General features: G+C 42.6%; 1 protein-coding gene and 1 long non-coding RNA gene across 2 annotated transcripts; both read left to right on the plus strand.

The window, feature by feature from the left end:
* Positions 1-1,985: 1,985 nt before the first annotated feature.
* LOC139834107 (uncharacterized) lies at positions 1,986-3,151 on the plus strand. The gene is made up of 3 exons (XR_011749464.1): positions 1,986-2,110; positions 2,194-2,280; positions 2,984-3,151. It is a non-coding gene; the product is annotated as an uncharacterized lncRNA (long non-coding RNA).
* A 1,083-nt stretch (positions 3,152-4,234) lies between these two features.
* LOC127314976 (protein neprosin-like) lies at positions 4,235-5,981 on the plus strand. The gene is made up of 4 exons (XM_051345519.2): positions 4,235-4,395; positions 4,676-4,726; positions 4,813-4,956; positions 5,540-5,981. The coding sequence occupies exons 1-4, from the start codon at positions 4,342-4,344 to the stop codon at positions 5,912-5,914; spliced, it is 624 nt and encodes a 207-aa protein (XP_051201479.2). The 5' UTR covers positions 4,235-4,341; the 3' UTR covers positions 5,915-5,981.
* The last annotated feature ends 15,912 nt before the right edge of the window (positions 5,982-21,893 follow it).

Raw genomic sequence — 21,893 nt, forward strand, 5'->3', positions numbered from 1 at the left:
ATATTCGTTATTCTTTGTCTTCGTCATTCACAAATCTCCTAGTATCTGAAACTTGTTCATAATGTCCTCTAACCTCACTACATCTCGGTTCTTTTTCAACATCTTAATGTTTTTTTAGATAAAAGGCACTCAAGTGCCCAACTTTGAATTAACAAAGCCACCAACAGCGAGAACGATACAAAGTGCTGAACCCAGCTTACAGAACGACACCACACACCCACACGAACTACCGAAGAAGTTACAACCGGAAGCGCGACCAACAGGTTCAACCAAAGCGCCTACGAGGACTCGGAGAAGAACTGGAGTCTACAGTGTCGGGCCGGAGCTCACTCGAGAGCGAGCCATTTTGCACGCGCACCTCAACAAAACTCCTCCGTCGCAGAGACGCCACCGGAAGCCGACCACCACCGGGGACCGACCCACATTGCTCGCAAACCGAAGAGCAGCGCCAAGGAAGCTCGACTAGGGAAGGGTACAGGGCAAGCCTTGCCGAAGATCGCCGAAGAATCACCTCCGTCACAACCTTCGGTGAGCCTCGCGCTGTGGGCTCCAAGACGGTGTCTTTAAGAAGAGCACGACACCGGAGTGCCGCCACCGCCCGATCCGAGGATCTTGGGTTTTCACCCGGACGAAGTAGAGGGACGGAGGTTGGCCTCACGGCGCCTTCAACAACGGAACGCCGTCTGCGGACGCCGCCGCCGTGGCCCGAGCGGCAAAGGTTTCCCCTTGGCAACCTCACCGCCATCTACACCCCACACCACTCGACTCGCCGATTACCACGTCGCCCCCACAACCATGGCACCGACCAACACCAGAGCTACTGGCTCACCCGCCAACCATATAGCTCCCCCCTTCTAGGGCCGCCGCCCCGACATCCCAACCCTGCCCGCTGCAGCACCGAGGGAAACAAGAAACACCGCCGCGAGGTTCGACCTATAGACCCCAAAGAAGGCCAGAGAGGCAGCCGCCGGCCACCATGGCCGCCGGGTACCAGATCTGGGGGCGAACTGGGCCTGGCAGGGCCCGGGACCCCTGCCCCAACCCGCACGCAGGGCGGCCAGGGAGGCCACCCAGCTCACGCCTCGCCCTGCTCCATCCCTGAAGGCCTCGCCACCGCCGGCCCGCCCCGCCGTGGCCGTCGAAGCTCGCGCCGCCGTGCTCGAAGCCCTGATCCCGCCGCCGGCCGAGCTCGCGCCGCCCGGCGCTGCAGATGCCTCCGCTGGAGTCGCCGCCGCCACTGAGTGCGCCCAGCACACAGAGCCACCACGCCGCCACGCCCCTGCCAGCGTCGTGCCCCTTCGCGACGAGACCGCCCGCGCCGGCGACACCGCGAGGAGGGGAGAGGTGCCCCGCCGCCGCTGGCGCCCCCGAGCTTCGCCCGGCGGCGCCCTCCTGGCGGCAGCGAAGCGGGGAAGGGGGAGAAGAGCTCTGGCGGCGGCGATTTAGGGTTTCGCCCTGGGACTCGCGGGAGCCCAGGGACGAAACGTTTTTGGCCCTTTTGCTGATGAACAGGTTGTAGATTCTCCCCCCCTTTAGCTGTTGCACACGTCTGGTGGTGCATTCACTACCACGAGAAAATAAGATTATAAATATTTATTTACCTCAATTTAATTAATATAGTTGATTTGTAAAGACTGATTTTTTTTTCAGGGTTAAACACACTAAGTTTTCTGACATATGAATAAATTAGGAAACCAAATCAAGACAATTTATATGCATATCCTTTATTTCCTTCCAGCTGGCTAGTCCATAATATCGACCTTATCTTGATTAAGTATGTGTGAAATTTGTCCAGCCATTTTATTTACTTATTGCTAGGAGCAGACAATTCCTTTTAATGCAGTATTTACTGCGTCCATATAATCCAGGCAAGCATAAAAATGACATAATTACCCCTCCCCCCTACCTACCTCCCACCACACACACGCCCTCTCTTATAAAACACGATCAGTAGGCATAGTAGCTGAAGAAACAAAGAAAATTAGGCTGACCAATCACCGTTTCAACAATGTTAACATTCAGAGCAAACATAGTGATCATTCTCCTCCTATGTGTGTCTTTGGCTCTTGGAGAAATACGATCTGATGATCATGCAATCGAGACCATTAAGGTACTCACACGAAAAATAGTGACTTTGTTGTATTTATATAGATTGCGATAAATTTCTGACAAGTATTTGAATGTCCAATATAGACTGAAGATGCGGACGTCTTCAAGTGCATTGATATAAACCAACAACCAGCGCTTGACCACCCCTTGTTGAAGAATCATGAAATACAGGTCAGTTGTTAGCGATTTCAATGTAAAACATATATTGGGTACATCATCACCAGTATAGTATTTTAAACTCGTACTTGTATTCAGTGAAACTGTATTGGAATTATGGACAATTTTACTGTCTTCCTTTGTTGATGTTGCTTTGGTTGACATGGAAGAAAATTCTAGACCTCCAGAATTCAAGATTTATCTACCAATAAGGGAAAGGAGAAAACAGATATGGGAGAGATGTGATTTATCCTCCGACGGGTTAGATATGGAGAGATTGATATATTGGCTAGAAGTGGATTTTGACATCAAAAGAAAGGAACATCCGGATATTGGAGTCCATTTTTTGATCTTTTGAAGCTTGTCTTAATTTATTTGTTTTTACAGATAAGTATATTGCTATTAGAAAATTAAATACAATCTCAGCCTGTTTCAATAAATTTCTTGAAATATATTTTTAAATTACGAGTAAATTAAAATATGAAAATTAGGGAAAAATGAATTTATGCATTGTTGTTGATTATAGTGTTTTTCTTTTTCTTTTTTTGTATTGTGCACTTCTCATAGTCATGTTTTTTTTCTAAAAGCGAAAATCAAAGGTTTCAAGTCCATTTTTTTCAGTTTTCATATTAACTTCACCCCTTTTTTCCATCCGTGGTAGTTGTAAGAGCACTTTGATGTTCAGTTTGAGACTAACGTTGTTCTACTTGTGGCACAGATGAAACCTAGCTCTTATCCATCTGAGCTACATAGTTGGGCTTTAACCGAAGCTACGAATTCAATGGCACAACTGCCCTTTGTCGCATGCCCGGAAGGATCCATCCCAATATTACAAGATAGAAAAGATGGTAAAATAGAGATTTCAAATTATCACCCGATGGATAATGCTGGTAAATGAGAGGTACGTTATAATATATTAGCAACAGTTGAGCATCAATTGAGTACACATTTTACCCTTATGTGTCCAATGTTATTGAGTGTTTAATTATATAGTCCTAATACTCGATGTTCCACTGAAGTTATCAAAACATAATGGATTTGTCATCTGAATGTATTTTACCCAAAGTAGGGCAAACTAGTTTGGACAGACTCACTTCCGGATGGAATCTTACTCCAAGCTTTGAAAAGAGTACTTCGGCATAGTCTTTGCGAGAGAAAAAAACATTTTTCATGAATACAATATTCAAAGTTTCTTCAAACAATGACATACTTGACACACACATATATATATATATATATATATATATATATATCTATATCTATATATATTTCCAGGAATTTCCTTTTGATTAATATGCACTAAATTGAGTAGCTAATTTAGTCACTAGTGTCACACAATATATTTGTACAAATAACTGATATGTACTAAATGTGTGGTGAACAAAATTTGTAACCTTATATTTATCATGTCTCTAGTTAATATGTTATATATAGTGGAACACATTGTGGAATCCACATATGTAAGTTCCAATACCCACTATAAATAGGTTTAGGAAGCTAAAATTTACACCAGGTAATGTTTACCTTATCCATTTTTGTGGCTTCAACTATCCATGGAACATGCTTACGAAAACGTGCCATGGACCAAACTATTTTCTGATAATCAACAATGTATGCAATCTCATGTGGTTACTAAGTAGATACCATTTATTGAAAGATGAACATTTCACACACTTAATTGCTTGATCCAACCAGGTAGGATCATGTCAATTTCCAACATCTATAATAGGTTCAAATCCACTTTCCTATCATACGAAATATCAATAATTATAATCATCATACAAGAAAGTAACATTGACATATTTTTTCCTTTTAAATTTTGCACTTAATAATAAAAACCCATGATTTTTTTATAGCAACATGATGGCTATTTGAACAATTTAAATCCATTTGTTCCACTATCCTCGTGGTTATATGGTTACTCTTTACTGTCCCTAATAATTAATATTTATTTGTTTGTTGTAGCTCGCAGGTATCAAAATCGTAGATGATATATACGGATCTCATGTTTCCATCAATGTTTATGAGCCAAAAGTGAAAGAAAAAACTGCAGATTTTAGTGCATCATGGGTTGAGATGTCAAATAACGAGAACACGAGCTATTATGAAACAATAGCTGCTGGATCTGTTGTAAGTACAATCAACTTAATTCTAACCATGCTTAGAAATAGTTGAAAACTTCAAAAATTTAAACATTCATCCAAGGAATTACTTATAATATAAATGCTCGTATATGATTTTAAATATTTTACATAAGGAAATATATCTAGCTAACAATACATGAACATCATATGTTAGTTACATTTGAAGTAATAGAAACACTATGCTTGTATTTTCCATATCATTCCAAACTAGTGCACACATTTCACGGGATTTCTCGGAGTTGGTAATGTCCTATCACACCTTGTAGGTGTGGCCAAGCTTGCATGGTGATGATTTTGCTAGATTTCACACTACTTGGGTAAGGATAAGCAACCTCAACCCCAAATGTTATGCATTATCACTATGGAAGTATAAGCTTCTTTAACTAGTATATTTTTGTGTCAGTATGGTAAGGACAACAATGCTTGTTGGGATCACCGATGTCCTGGTTTTGTGCAAGTTAGTCCGAGCGTTGTCCTTGGAGGAAGGATACATCCAGTTTCTACCTATAATGGCGCTCAATATGAAATACATGTTCATTTGTTTAAGGTATTTTTATAAGATTAAATAACGTATGACTAATTTACGTTCATGCAATGTGGGTCATGTACATGCGCAACTAATTTGCATCCATGTCAGGATTTTCTAATGTTACAAGAGATTATGTATTCAAATCTAGTAATTGGAGCAATAATACATTGTTTTCCCTAGTCCATCAATAGTAGATAAAATATATGGAACAAAAAATTAAGAAAGGTTGCTCCTATGAAGTATTTGAATTATCAATTTACACATACTATAAATAACCCCTGTCACTAATGTTGATTGACCCCATTTAGTTTATTCTATTATATCTTCTATTATCCTACTTCCTCTGATCGGAAATAAGGGCCTCAACTATTTCTAGATACGAATGTATCTGGATGCATTTTAGAATGTAGATACATCTTTATCAAGATAAAGTTGAGTCACTTATTTCTGAAAGGAGGTTGCATATTGATTGGAATTGTCAGCTGAACTATAGAAACAATATGAAACATAGATATTAGTGATATTTTGGTGTAATATGGCATTGCCATTTTGTGCACTTAATATTACATGACCATCATATATCATCTTTAATGTGTTATAGGACCCAAAGACCGCAAACTGGTGGTTAGCATATGGTAAGAACAAGACCCCAGTTGGATACTGGCCGGCTTCAATCTTCAACCACTTGAAGGATAAATCGAATATAGCATTTTGGGGTGGACATCTTAGTGGCCCAACAGTTCAGTCATATTTTCCTGAAATGGGTAGTGGGCATTATGCTTCGGAGGGTTATGGGAAAGCAGCTTTTGTGAGAGATATTAAAATTGTGGATGGGAATAACATGTATGTTACACCGAATAGCGCAAAGACCATTGCAAGCAGTAGCAAGATGACATGTTACACAGTTGATAAATTCGGGCAGGACAATGATGGCATGCATGTCTATTATGGTGGACCAGGTGGATGTACTAATTAGGTACATGGTTTTGTAATCTAAGTACAAGTTGACAATAAGTTGTATCATCGAGATGAATCCCCTATCAAGGAAAATGTTATGATATGATGTTACTGTACCAAATAGCTAGAGAGCATGGATACAACCACATATACACATATCTAGACTAGAAACTCGAGTTCAAAGGGGGAGAGAGAAGCACCATGTAGGCGAAGAATACAAGCGTTACACGCTAATCATCATTGATAACCCTAGACTCACCCAACTTCACATTACATAGGGACATCTCCCAATACACTGAACACACCCAGGTTTGGGCCGGGCTTGGTCCTCTTGGTAGACCTTGGCTGAGCTCAGTACATGGCATAGACCTGGTACACGACAGTTACCTACAGTTACATGTGTTCTAAAAAACTGAAATTACATGTCTTCCATCATGAGAAGGTGGCGTGATGTCTAGCAAACCCAGATCGGAATCGCCTCTCAGATCAGGCTCCGGGCAGTGGCACACCCACGAGAGAGAGAGAGGCGACTGTGTTCGTGTGTGCTACAGTTTGATACACCATGGTGTGTCTGGTTTCTAATCGTTGTCTAACGTATGTGTGGTTCAATGGCATCAGGATTCTACCGCCACATCTTGTTCCCTAACGCCCCTAGAGTCTTGGCCACCTAGTGATTTAATCTAAAGGTATAATTGCTGCACCTCTATGGGGCTCTCACAGCGATCACTGATTCTGGACCATCAGATCTTCCCATCTACTGCATCTGAAGCGTCTATTCTGGACCTGGTCATTGGTGAGCGTGGCCTTCCATTTGTTCCCTTAAAATCAAGACATGGAACAGCGATGGTTTACCCGCATGTGGCTGCGCATGGGACCCGCATTCGGCCGGTCCAATCTGTCAGTCATGTAGGGTGGCATTTGAGTGGGTTGAGCCTGAGTCGCAAGGGTCAGTGGGCGTGGTGGGCCTGGGGATGTGTGGACGTCCTCCCATTTGCTCCTATTTCTAGATAAAGCCATGGAACAGCGAATCATTACCCGCCCTGTGGCTGGGCCTGGCCCATCATGTCTGTCGCCTGGGTGAATTTTGGGTGAGTCACGCGTGCCTACTGCATATGGGTCGATGCGGTGCAGTTGTGGAGAATATCTTCTCTCGCAGGGGTAGGTTGGGCTTTTCACGTGCCGCTGCCTCGGTCTTGGGTGCGCTCGTGCTCGCTGTCGTCTCGCCAGTAGCCCACGATGGAGCTACGTTTGTGCGTGTCCAAGACGTTTATTGCTGTGCCTCACCAGCTTTTCAGCACCATCCATCTCACTTTTCCCCTGCCGCTTCCGCTTCGCCCTCACCGTTCTCTCTTCCTCATCTCTCCCATTTGGTCGCTACGCTTGCAGATCAGTAGACGACTGCGCCTTCTACTCCGTCTGTGCCGGTGGCGCTGGCCGGTGCTATCCATGATGGCTCTCTATCCTGGGTTTGGTTAAGGTCAACAACTATTTCACCAGTGGGGATTCAACTTTGCCTATGAGTTTTTCGTTCTGCAAATCCAGTTCGTCTGTGAATCGGCTTTGTTCTTGCCTATTGTTTTCTCTTCTTAGCCGTGCCAACAGAGATGAAGTAGTGTTTCCTCCTTTATTCTCAGATCTGTTTTTATTGGCCTCTTTTAGATTCATCTTGTAGTTTTAAAGGGCCCCTTGAGTCTTGGCCACCTAGTGATTTGCTAATCTTGAAGACGTGCTTTACACACATGTAAAATGTTAATATATTATTTCGCCCCTTTTCATTAGTTCATACACTACTAGAAAAATGCGTATAGATAAATATAGATTATGTGGCGCATTTAAAAACACGTGCTCCATAAAAGTACTTTTGTGGCGCATAAAACAAATGCTCCATAGAATTGTTGGAATTCTGCGACACATTAAAAAAATATGCACCACAAAATTGAGACTTTCTGTGGCGCATATTGATATATGCGCCACACAAATACACATTTCTATGGCGCATATTGATATGCGCCACACAAATGTGTATTTTTGTATGCGCCAAATAATTTTTTGTTTGGATTTTTAAATTTTAGATTTTTTAAAATTTTAGATTTTTTAAAATTTTAGAATTTTTAAAATCATTTCCAATTTTTGAACTTCCAGGATTTTTATATGTTTTATATTAGTTTTTTTAAAATTTCTATTTTCTTGAATATTTTTTAATTTCTATATTCTTTTGATATTTTTGAATTTTCAAATTTAAGATTTTTTGAAATTTTAATTTTTTTGATTTTTCTAATTTTTGAACTTTAAGATTTTTTCTGATATTTTTGAAAATTTTAGTTTTTTTAAAAAGTTATTTTTTTGAATTCTTAAATTATTTCATTTTTTAAAATTACATTTTTGAATTTTTTTCAATTCTTTGGATTTTTTAAAATTTTGAATTTTTCTTTTGAAATTCTTGGCTTAAGAGGGTTTATATGATACTAATATCAATAAGAACTACAGTTGCATAAGGGTAGATCAATTAAATAGAACTTAAAAGTTAAGCGTACTTACGTTGGAGCAATTTGAGGATGATTTGAGATATGTTCGCACCCTTACTAGATATTCAAAAAATTCAAATATTTAGTTTTTTCTAGATTATTTCATTTTTATTATTCTCGATTCTTTTATTTTTTAATAAAATTCTGTGGAGCATATCAAAATTTGATAATTCTGTGGCGCATATAGATATGCCCTACAAAAATAAAATTTAGTGTGTGAGTTCTATGGCGCATGGAATATACGCTACAGATATACAGTTTCCTACAAGTGGCAATTTGTAATAGTTGGCTACATGGTATCAGGATGGCAAGTCTGACGATGCTGATGCTAGGGTTTCTCACCACTTATGCATCATGGGTCGCCCTCGGGAGATTATATCGTCTCTCCTGGGGCGTGACACCCATGTCTTGATCGGAGATCAAATCGGTTATTTAGACTAGATTACAAATTACGAACCCTTGAGCCCATGACCTGGAAAATAAAATAAAACCCTTGAGCTGTTTAATCTTGACTAATAAATGAAATTCTTCACTCTATATATGAGCTTTACATGTAGATCATTGTAAACTTGAGAACCGTATTGGCTTGGCTTGGGCCGTTAACCTAAGCCACGCTTACGTAATGGACATTTTCAATTAAGAACAAATTCAGCTAATTGTCATTCTCCTTGGAGATTGGACGTGCCATCGGTGTAGACATGATGATGTAAATAAAGTGGTCTGACTACTCGCAGAAAGGGACAATGATACACCTCAACCGAATAATATTATCAAGCTTACTATTATCATATAGGCAACACCTAAGGCTTAGATACAAATAAAAATTCTCCTGGAGCTCGCATATAAGCTTTTAAGCAAAAAAAAGGTCATATTTCCTTCTATCATGTTGTCAACTGTTAGTAAACATATACATGTCGCTTTCTATGCTAAGTGTTCAAACATTGAGGGACTAGAATGAAGCAGCATTACCCAGTGTATTTAGTTTGCAACCAACATAATGAGTATTATATTAGAAGAATATTGTGAAGAACGGTTGTAAGACCTCTTCGAGTAACTTTGACAAGAAAAAGAGATAGAGATGCAAATATAACTTTTTTGACAATACTATACTTTTAATCTTTACCAAATATCGTTACTCAGTCATAACCATTTTGTAACTCATATAAAATCTTGAACACTACGCTATTAGTGCTTTATGATTTTTTTATAATCGTTATATAATGATTACTTGATATTGTTTACTTCTCATTCAGGAATTAAGGTAAGTTCTTGTGGAAGTCTTTTATCGCTTCTCCTCCACTATTTTGAGTTTCTTAAAGACAAACAACGAGCTAAGCTTAGGGTATCTGATACATCTTAAATGTATCTACTTTTTTAAATACTTTGCTCATGAACTTAGTCCAAAATCTTACCAAACTTGGATAGAAACTGTCAGAATTGACACTGTTTTAGCAAAACACATCCTTGTCACATCCCTGTCTTTTTTCATGAAGGGAACGAAGGAAATAAATTCTTGAAAAAGCCTTATAGTTGGATACCGACGAGTGTCGCTCATCCTTTCCTCTACCCCTATCCTATGTGTCACACTTATATTTAAACACAAATAGTAGAGAATACCTTGTTTCTCTCCAACAATGCTATATCTACAGATTGTTTTTTACGGAATCTCACTTATGAGATTAACCACGGAATAGTGCAAGATTTGAACCAACCAATTGATTCCACCTCGCTTCCCGTAAGTGTTCTCGGAACTAAAAAAAACACCTCTAAGTCTCGCATTAGGCCCTGCTTGGATTGAGGTTTTACATAGTGGGTCCACCGTATTTAGTTGAACTTTCTGCTAAATACCGGTGGTTCGACTCATTTTTACCTTCATTCAGAATAGACTCGTGTTGGTTTCTCTAAACCAAGCTTCGAGTCAGTCAGACAGTCTAAAAGTATCCATTCTGTTTTCACTCCCTATTCACAATCCTTATTAGTTTATTGTGTATGGATGGACGAGATACAATTATCTTTACTATTAAAAGCAAACTGGTGAATGGCTGGTGTCACATTTTCAGGATGGACAATAATACCCCCTAATTTTTACTATTAAGGTGAAATCTGCGTATGCCTGGTGTCACACTTGTAACAAATTACAACTATGTGCCATCCCAACCTCAATCCTGCAGACTCACTAACTGAAAAAAAACAACCCGCAACCCCTAACAATCAGCGTCACTAACAACCTTCACCTGATTACAGGAACAACCTTTCCTCACCCTTCGCACGCACATCCCGCTAGAGTAAAATCCGAAATCAAAAAGGGATAAGATGCTTATGCCGCGTGGTTATAGTCTTTCCAATGCCGAATTTTCGTGGCAGAGCTGCTGCAGCTCGGAGGATGAGGTCGTATGAGACACCGTTGTACTGATGTGCCCTTCACCGCCATAGGAAATAGCTTGTGGAGAAGCAGCGACGAGGCCGAGGGCCAATCTTGGCGCACGGGTCAGCATATGCGCCAGTGCGCTGGACCCAAAGGCCACATCTACCTTGGCTGAGGCGCGTCGTGAGGTATGTTGCGGAGGATCGGAGGCATGCGGATGTTCTTATTTCGCTTGCCCATTCATGGGGACATGGGAGGCGGTCGTCGGGGCTAAGGTGGCAGGCAATAATGTCATCTTTAGATGCGAGAAGCTAAGGTGCCCGCATTCATTTACCGCACGGACGTGGAAGAAGCTGTGGATGGTGAACGCCACCACAACTGTGATGTTGTGGACCTGCTCCTGCAGCTCATCGCCATCGGTGAGATCTGGCCACCTGGGTGTCCGCGTGCTCAAGGACTGACCATCCTGCTTCTGTGCTTCATGACGCCCAAGGAGGCCGTAGCGGCCCGTGCTTCCGTTCGGCCGGACCATGTCGTCGAGAAGGCTGCTGACTTGCCGCGAAATGTTTTTCTCAATCCCTAGCCCGGGTTCTCCATGTTTCAGTTTGTCTATATTTGAACGTTGTTTCCTGAAATTGAATGTCTTCCGACATTTGGTAGACCCTTTCAAACTCGAAATCTAGATTTCGTCAAACTGCGAAGAAAAAGATTTAGGGTTGATGTAGACGTTGCTCATTTTCCTATGCTAGAGTTGGTTTCGAATTTGCGTTATTTAGATAGGGCGCTGCCGATTTCATTCTTGCGCCCCAGTGTGTATATTCTGCTGCTTGGTGTACAGGTGACGAGCTAATTTAGACGGAAGGCTTGAAATGAGCCCGACTTTGAATTAACAAAGTCATCAACTGGATAGAAGTTACACCGAGAGTTACAACACACACGCGCCAAGCGCACACCACATAACACAACAAAGGACAACACAGAGAGGAAAGGCGAAGCACCCTTTGATCCATGAAAAGGGAGCCTTGTCGTTTGTTGCACTGGAGCGATCGCGACCGTGTCCACGCCAACGAACCTCCACCGCACCGAAAATGCACACAAGGGAAACTCAACGACGGACCGGCTATCTAGCAGAGCTTGAGGAACCAAAGAAAGGGGGTCTTGTGGCGACGCCTCCAAAAAGGTGAATGGCGCAAGAATGCGTCATCGTCGTCGGAGACAAGCCGGCGATTGCGAATCATGGGAGCTTGGGTTCGCTGATCTGACACAGATCATTAGATGCCATGTCAATTTTTAAAATCTGGATTAAAGATTTAGGGTCTTAGAATAAACCGATTAATGCATCCATTCCTTTAGAAGGGCACTATGCTTAATGTTGAGCTACTGGATATTTTCCTCAAGAGTGTTAGCTCAAAAATTTGCTAATCATTAGGTGATTTCTCAACAATACTTTCACTAAGTGGTTTGGTCAGTCATGTCACATTAGCACACTGATTACCTTGTGCACAAGCTACGGCCTACAATTACCTTTACTTCTAAGAGGTTGTCATGCAAGCCGAACATGTAAGCGGAGTCAGAAGGGAATTTAGATAATCGACACAACCATGTTATCTCAAGCAAGCCGCTGCAATGAAAAAAACTAACGTCATGGTCGAAGGTGTATACTTCTTCTTGCACTCTGTTGTTAATTTGTTCCTCACATGTCTAATTTCCTCCACTTCATACGTGTTGATCCCTGCTATTTCATGACCCCCCCCCCCCCCCCCCTAGGGGATCACGCCCTCGCAACCTTCGGGTGCGCGGCCATCCGATGGAACCGACCGTGCGGGGATGCTTTCCTTGGCCCTACGTCCCACCGCCCCCTAACAAAATATCTCAAGCCCCAGCCTTGTCCTCTCCTCCCTCGACAACATCTTCTCCACTGGTTAGTATCCACCGACCGCTTGATCCTCCCTGCATCTCCTGGCCATGCACTGACACGGCCCCAGCCTCACGCACCTCCCTCGTGCAGCCCCGCCACCGGCTGCCATCGGAGGAGCCCCACGGCGAGGACGACTAGCACGAATCTAGCCAAGAAGGATTTCTCGACACCGATGCTACCTCCCCATCGGCCGTGCGAATCCTGTGTACGGACGACGGATGGTGCCTTGGTGAGGTCGAGCACGGGGCAATAACTCGAGCGCGGTACTGGCATTGTTCTCGTGCGACTCCGCTATGGATGGGGAACGGAGGGGTTCACAATGGGAGGAGGAGGGGCAGGAGAGGTGGAGATGATAATGGAGCGGTGCTGCAAACCAACCTTGGTGGGGCTACGCGGGGAGTGTGGTGGTGCTACAACGGAACTCTGGTTGTGCTACAAAGGAAATCTGGTTGTGCTACGAAGAGGGTCATCGGCAACGATAGTCAATGAAAGAAGGTAAATGTATGATGATATTTGTAATTTATCGCAAATAATTCATAAGTTATATGCGATGCATATGTTGTGAAATATATATGTTTTGATCAATATAATGTATCTTGGCCTAATTTGTTGAGCCGTGGCAACGCACGGGCATTCAACTAGTATAGAGTAATAACGATGTCTGGAGGACACTGTTTTTGCAGGTAATGCTTCCTCATCTTGGCAAGCTATATAGTACGGTCTCGAGCTTCTCAAGAAGGAGCTGGTGTGGAGGGTGGGCAATGGAAGCCAAATCCGAGCATGGCGGGATCCTTGGCTGCAGCGACCATTCTCATATCGTCCGATATCGAAGCAAGGAAAGTGCAGACTCAGGCGAGTTGTTGATTTCATTTCGGAGGAGGGCACGTGCAACATGGAGCTTTTGCGCAAGTATTTTCTTGAGCTAGATGTGGAAGAAATAGTGAAAATCAAGCCCTCTACAAGCCACGATGGCGATGTGCTCGCATGGGGACCGGACGCTAGAGGCATATTCTCCGTCAAGAGTGCATACAGACTTGCATGGAAATCAACTCATCGCACTTCGTCGTGCGCAGCGAGCAGGGCACCAGACGGCAATCGTGTCGTCTGGGACACAGTGTGGGGGTGCCCTGCTCCCCCAAAGGTACGAGTCTTTGCATGGAGATTGGCGACAAATTCCCTAGCTACTTGGGAAAATAAAATGAAAAGGAACTTGGAAGTATCTGACATTTGTGTTGTATGTGGAATGGAACGTGAGGACACGTACCATACTTTTTGCAGGTGTCCGTTGGCGAAGCAGCTGTGGGAGGGGATGCGTGAGGTGTGGCCTCTAAAGGAGCTGCACGAGATCTCTAACACAGGACCGGAGTGGTTGTTGCACAACCTGGACATGGCCTCGGAGCAAGAAAGACTAATGATGCTGATGACGTTTTGGCTATTTGGCATGTACGTAACGAAGTGGTTCATCACAAACAGCCACCACCGATGGAGGCATCTAGGAGGTTCCTCTGCAGCTACGTTGATTCTTTGTTGTTGATCAAGCAAAACCCGGTGGCGGATACTGTGAAGGGAAGAGCGTCATAATGTATGATCACATGCAATCTAAGAAGAGAGAGAGTCCGGCTTTGAAGAGGAGGGCAGAGAATCAGAAAAAATGGACCAAGCCACCGCCTGGGTGGATGAAACTAAATGTTGATGGCGCATGGGACAGTCTAGCTGGAAAACAGAGGGGGTGTGGGTATGATCCTTAGAGATGAAAAAGGACATATTATAGTTACAACTTGCTCTAATATGGAGATGTGTGCGAGCCCCCTCGAAGCTGAAGCCATCGCCTGCAACCAAGGCATTGCACTAGCCTTGTAGCACACGAACCTACCGTTCTTGGTGGAATCTGATTGCCTCGTCCTAACGTCAATGGTTCAGGAAGAAGGCGTTAATCATTCGTCAGTTGCAGCCATAGTCAATGATATAAAGAAGCTTTGCAGGCAGAGTAGAGTAGTGCAGGTAAAGCATGTGAGTAGACATATGAATGAAGTTAGTCATTTGCTAGCTAAACTAGGATGCAAGTCGAGGCAAAACCTGGTTTCGAACCACTCTGGTCCAGATGTCATAGTTCAAGCTTGTAACCAGGATATTTCCATTTGAGTAATATATTTAATTTCGCAAAAAAAATAACGATGTCATCTGTTGAATGTGAGATATGATGGACTTTTGGTTTTCCTGGTCATCATCAGCTTTTGCACTTTTTTCACTTCATTTTGTTGGAGCTGATCGCTCAGCCCCACTTGTCTTTTCTATTTATCTAATCTCACTTCTCTTGCCAGTAAAAGAGGGGCCGAGGACATCATCGACTATAGGCCCATTAGCCTTATCCATGCCATCGCGAAGATTACATTAGTAGGAAAAGGTTCATTATTGGCGCACCAAAAATCATATTCCGTGGCGCATGGGCATGCGTCACAGAATCTTCGCCACAAAAATAAGGATTCTGTGGTGCACCGGCCCATGCGCCACCGAATTAAGATATTATGTGGCGCACTGGAGACGGTGTGCCACAGGAATAAGATGTTCTGTGGCCCAGGTGCGTCACAGAAATATGTGCGCCATTGAATTTGTTTCTGGTGCGCCACAGAATAATCTATAGGTATACCCGATTTTGTACTGCCTGCTGTACATATACAGGTTTTGTACAGATTTTATACATTTAGATATACATGCATATACAAATATAATATAGACATCATGTATACTAGATAGATATAATATAGTAACATTATACATCATCATCACATTATTTAGAGCCCGATCGAGTTATACATAAGCTCCATACAACTCATAATCCATACAAAGTTCATCATCTCGAGATGCAAATGAAGTGACACCGGCCGCCGCCTACACTAGGATGAAATAGAGTACCGCCGCGATGATGGTCTTCATCCGGTTCCTCCTCTGCTCCCTCCTCTCTCCCGCCAAGCTCGCTTGCATCGGGGTCTTCATCTGGTTCCTCCTCGGCTCCCTCCTCTCTCCCGCCAGGCTCGCTTGCACCGCCCCGAGTGTGTAGTGGCTAAAATGGAAGAAACACCAAAATGAACGAAGAAGGCCAACACAAATAAGTGCCAACCAGGATATAATAAATCAATGCCTCATACATTGCTGGTCAAAATAAATATTAACATTCAGGGATGGCGTAAGTGAAGCCAACTCCGATTCACACGAGATCGATATTTGTGCTATCTTACCAGGCTCACTTACGCCACCCCAGAGTGTACGGTGACCAAACATTCTAATCATCGGCCCTATCTCGAAGAAAGACCAAAATAAACGAATAATTCCAACTCAAATATGAGCCAAGTAGTATCAACTAAATAGCATGCCTCATACTTTGTTGGTTGAAACAAGTATTAACATTTCGGGATGACGTTAGTAAGCCAGCTAGGATGCACAAGAGATTGATATTTATGCAATCACACGAGGCTCACTAGCACCGCCCCCGAGTGTAGTGACCAAACATTCTAATCATCGGCGAATTGTTTGTGGCGATGCCTCATACTTTGTTGGTCGAAACAAATATTAACATTTAGGGACGGTGTCAATGAGGCCAGGTAGGATGCACAAGAGATTTATATTTGTGCCATCACACCAGGCTCACTGGCACCGCTCCCAAGTGTAGTGACCAAAAAATTTAATCATCGGTACTAAAGTGGAAGAAAGACCAAAATAAACGAGTCCAACTCAAATACGAGCCAAGTAGTATCAACTAGATAGCATATGCCTCATACTTTTTTGGTCAAAACAAATATTAACATTCATGGACTGGGTCAGCGAAGCCAAGTAGGATGCACAAGAGATTGATATTTGTGTCGGTTTATCGCCCCACCCAAAAGTGTATGGGGACCAAACATTCTAATCATCGGCTAATGCAATTAAGAAGTGTCAACTCAAATAAGAGACAAGTAGTATGAACGAAATGGATTGCCTCATACTTTGTTGGTTGAAACAAATATTAACATTCAGGGATGGTGTAAGCAAGGCCAGGTAGGATGCACAAGATATTGATATTTGTGCCATCACACCAGGCTCGCTTGCACCACCCCCGAGTGTACATGTGACCAAACATTCTAATCATCGGCACTAAAATAGAAGAACGAGCCAAGTGGTATCAACTTGATAGCATATGTCTCATACTTTGTTGGTCCAAACAAATATTAACATTCAGAGATGGGGTTAGCGAATCCATGTAGGATGCACAAGAGATTGATATTTTTCCCATCACACCAAGTTCGCTCACCCCACCCCAGAGTGTACAGGTGACCAAACATTCTAATCATCGGCACTAAAATAGAAGAAAGAGCCAAGTGGTATCAACTTGATAGCATATGCCTCATACTTTGTTGGTCGAAACGAATATTAACATTCAGGGATGGGGTAAGTGAAGCCAAGTAGGATGCATAAGAGATTGATATTTGTGTCGTCACACCAGGTTCACTCGCCCCACCCCAGAGTGTACAGGTGACTGAACATTCTAATCATCGGCAAGTACAAATAAAATTAAAGACCAAATCATTTATAAAGAAATCATTTATAACTAGAGAATGCCCATTATATTTCTATATGCTCTACTTTCTAGAGAACCATGTACAACATATACACATATATAGCAACCAAGTGAGCATGAGCATTCATTTTGAACCAAACCAAGTGAGCATTAACATATAAACTGCATTAATTTTGAGCAACCAGTGAGCATTATAGACAGGGTATAGGATGATGTCATGGTTAGCCTTGCTAAAGCTTTGATTCTTGTCAAAAAAATTATGCACAACAAAGGCATGCTTAAACTTCACTGGTTTAAACCACTGCTCAAAGTTAGCAAGGTTCCTTGCGTGTACAAATATTTTCTTTTTTCCTACTTCAACCTGCAACTAAATCATTCTAGCAGTAGCAGTAGCATTTCATTTTATTTTCTAGCAGTAGCAATGAAACTAAATGAACCTAGCTAGCAATGCATTTTTTCTGTTGGATTGCATGTGTTGGCTGTACTGTGTATGCAGTAAATGAAGGCTAGCTACGTGCCTAGATGTTTATTAGGCACTAGTATGTAGGCAGAGAGATGTAGGCATCAGTTGTGCTCATTTTGTTTTGATTGTGTGGTGTTTGCTAGTGCATAGACACTGCTAAAACCTTTTTCATTTACAGGTTCAAAGCTCATTAGAGAAGGAGGAGCTAAAGGGAGCGAAGAAGGGATACCGGGAGTCTGCCTCAGAGGGGTAACATGAGGAGTAGGTGCGGTGGTGAACATCATCGGCGATATCCACAAGTGCAGCGGGGAGGCACTCCGGTGGCCGTGGATCATGTCATCAATTTCGGTGGTATAAATATTTGTCTCCAAGGTATGTTTCAAGTGCTGTTATTTGTGCTACATGCTATCTAATTCATGTGTTGGTGAGATGTTTTTTATTTCTTGTGCAAAGCAAGTGTCGATTCACCTATGTTGCTATGTGCTGATGGACTAGTGAACAGCCACACACATTGATTCATCATGATTTGTCTTGTGTGGTTGGTCATGGTTAGCCTTGCTAAAGTTATGATTCTTGTCAAATACAGCAAGGATACACTCTATTACTAAGCTCTCGCGTCTTGCCAAATAAAGCACACACAACAAGCATATAGTACATGAACATCAAGCATCTGCTCTGAAATTTTGCTGTCAGTCACAATGCCATAGATCAACCATAAACCACAAAGCATGTGCCCTAATCTCACGGCAAACGCTTGCAACCACGACAACATGCAAATACCTGTAAAATTCTTAGCCTAAGGGGAAATTGTCGATAAGGGTAGCGGGAGGCCCGTACCGTGGTGGTGGAGGAGGGTGGGGGCAGACGCCATGGTGGACGAGACAGACGCCATGGTGGAGGAGGTCCTCCCACAGTTGATACGTCTCCGACGTATCGATAATTTCTTATGTTCCATGCCACATTATTGATGATATCTACATGTTTTATACACATTATATGTCGTATTTATGCATTTTCCGGCACTAACCTATTAACAAGATGCCGAAGAGCCAGTTGCTGTTTTCTGTTGTTTTTGGTTTCAGAAATCCTAGTAAGGAAATATTCTCGGAATTGGACGAAATCAACACCCAGGGTCCTATTTTTGCACGAAGCTTCCAGAAGACCGAGGGGGAAAGGAAGTGGGGCCACGAGGCGCCGCCACACTAGGGCGGCGCGGCCCAGGCCTTGGCCGCGCGGCCCTAGCGTGTGGGGCCCTCGTGTGGCCCCCTGCGTTGCCCTTCCGCCTACTTAAAGCCTCTCGTCGCGAAACCCCGCATCGAGAGCCACGATACGGAAAACCTTACTGAGACGCCGCCGCCGCCAATCCCATCTCGGGGGATTCTGGAGATCGCCTCCGGCACCCTGCCGGAGAGGGGAATCATCTCCCGGAGGACTCTTCACCGCCATGGTCGCCTCCGGAGTGATGAGTGAGTAGTTCACCCCTGGACTATGGGTCCATAGCAGTAGCTAGATGGTCGTCTTCTCCTTATGTGCTTCATTGTTGGATCTTGTGAGCTGCCTAACATGATCAAGATCATCTATCTGTAATTCTATATGTTGTGTTTGTCGGGATCCGATGGATAGAGAATACTATGTTATGGTGATTATCAATCTATTACCTATGTGTTGTTTATGATCTTGCATGCTCTCCGTTATTAGTAGAGGCTCTGGCCAAGTTTTTGCTCTTAACTCCAAGAGGGAGTATTTATGCTCGATAGTGGGTTCATGCCTCCATTAAATGCAGGACGATGTGAGAAAGTTCTAAGGTTGTGGATGTGCTGTTGCCACTAGGGATAAAACATTGATGCTATGTCCAAGGATGTAGTTATTGATTACATTACGCACCATACTTAATGCAATTGTCTGTTGTTTGCAACTTAATACCGGAAGGGGTTCGGATGATAACCTGAAGGTGGACTTTTTAGGCATAGATGCATGCTGGATAGCGGTCTATGTACTTTGTCGTAATGCCCAATTAAATTTCACTATACTTATCATATCATGTATGTGCATTGTCATCCCCTCTCTATTTGTCAATTGCCCGACTGTAATTTGTTCATCCAACATGCTATTTATCTTATGGGAGAGACACCTCTAGTGAATTGTGGACCCCGGTCCATTCTTTTACATCGAATACAATATACTGCAATACTTGTTTTACTGTTTTCTGCAAACAATCATCATCCACACTATACATCTAATCCTTTGTTACAGCAAGCCGGTGAGATTGACAACCTCACTGTTTCGTTGGGGCAAAGTACTTTGGTTGTGTTGTGCAGGTTCCACGTTGGCGCCAGAATCCCTGGTGTTGCGCCGCACTACATCCCGCCGCCATCAACCTTCAACGTGCTTCTTGGCTCCTCCTGGTTCGATAAACTTTGGTTTCTTTCTGAGGGAAAACTTGCTACTGTGCGCATCATACCTTCCTCTTGGGGTTCCTAACGGACGTGTGCTGTACACGCCATCAAGCATTTTTTCTGGCGCCGTTGCCGGGGAGATCAAGACACGCTGCAAGGGGAGTCTCCACAATCCAATCTCTTTACTTTGTTTTTGTCTTGCTTTATTTTATTTACTACTTTGTTTGCTGCACTTAAACAAAACACAAAAAAATTAGTTGCTAGCTTTACTTTATTTACTTGTCTTGCTCTCTATATCAAAAACACAAAAAAATTAGTTACTTGCATTTACTTTATTTACCTTTTGTTTATTTCATCATGTTTCCTCCTAACTACACTCTAAAAGACATACCGGTAGGCCGAGGGTCTATAATTGGAAGAGATAATATAGAAGATTTTTTCACTCATGTTAGTACCGCTGAAGATTTGGAAGATAGACACTTGGCAGAACTTGCTCCTACTTATGAAATTGCTGCTGCTTCTTTAGTTCGCATGTTGGAAACTAAATTTGTTAATCTCAATACTATAATCCAACACATGTTTCTCACACTCGGTGATATGGAGGAAGGGGAAAAGAAAGATTTTGTTTTAGAAACCCTTCTTAAAGAATTTGGTGGTGTAGCAAGAGAGGCTAGAAAGGTCTTTATTAAATACAATATGCTTGGCTCTTATACCAATTTTGTTAGTATCCTTGAAAAGATGGACATGGAGAGAGTAAAGTACACTAATAATGTTAATGATGTAGGGGATATTAAGACATCAATACCTTGCAAGCTTGCAGGAATGTTTGAGGCATTAGAAAATAACTATGGTTGGCTTGTTCCTGAAAATTTGTTTGATGAGAATAGCAAGCCTAAGAGTAATGAAAAGGGAGCCTCTGAAACTTACATAGATAAGATAACATGCATTGTTGATGCAACTCCCAACACGCAAGGTAATGCCGATGCTTCATCTCTTGATAATACTCGATTTACACTTTCTGCGCCTAGCTGAAAGGCGTTAAAGAAAAGCGCTTATGGGAGACAACCCATGTTTTTACTACAGTACTTTGCTTTATATTTGAGTCTTGGAAGTTGTTTACTACTGTAGCAACATCTCCTTATCATGTTTTTGTGCCAAGTAAAGTCTCTATGGTAAAGTTGATGCTAAATTTGGATTGCTGCACAGAAACAACATTGCTGTCTGTCACGAATTCGCTCAGAAGTCTCTGTAAAAAATCAAAAAAATCTGCAAATTTACGTGCGTGATCCTCAGATATGTACGCAACTTTCATTAGTTTTGAGTTTTTCCGTTTGAGCAAGTTAAGTGCCCCTTCCAGGTTCGTCTTTACGGACTGTTCTGTTTTTGACAGATTCTGCCTTTTATTTCGCATTGCCTCTTTTGCTATGTTGGATGAATTTCTTTGTTCCATTAATGTCCAGTAGCTTTGTGCAATGTCCAGAAGTGTTAAGAATGATTGTGTCACCTCTGAACATGTGGATTTTTATTGTGCGCTAACCCTCTAATGAGTTTGCTTGAAGTTTGGTGTGAAGGAAGTTTTCAAGGGTCAAGAGAGGAGTATGATAATGCCCCGGTGGTTCACCCCTGCATATTTTAAGAAGACTCAAGCGTCTAAGCTTGGGGATGCCCAAGACATCCCCTTCTTCATCGACAACATCATCAGGTTCCTCCCCTGAAACTATATTTTTATTCAGTCACATCTTATGTACTTTGCTTGGAGCGTCTTTTTGTTTTTGCTTT

Source organism: Lolium perenne, chromosome 7, assembly GCF_019359855.2.
Source record: "Lolium perenne isolate Kyuss_39 chromosome 7, Kyuss_2.0, whole genome shotgun sequence".
Lineage (NCBI taxonomy): Eukaryota > Viridiplantae > Streptophyta > Magnoliopsida > Poales > Poaceae > Lolium > Lolium perenne.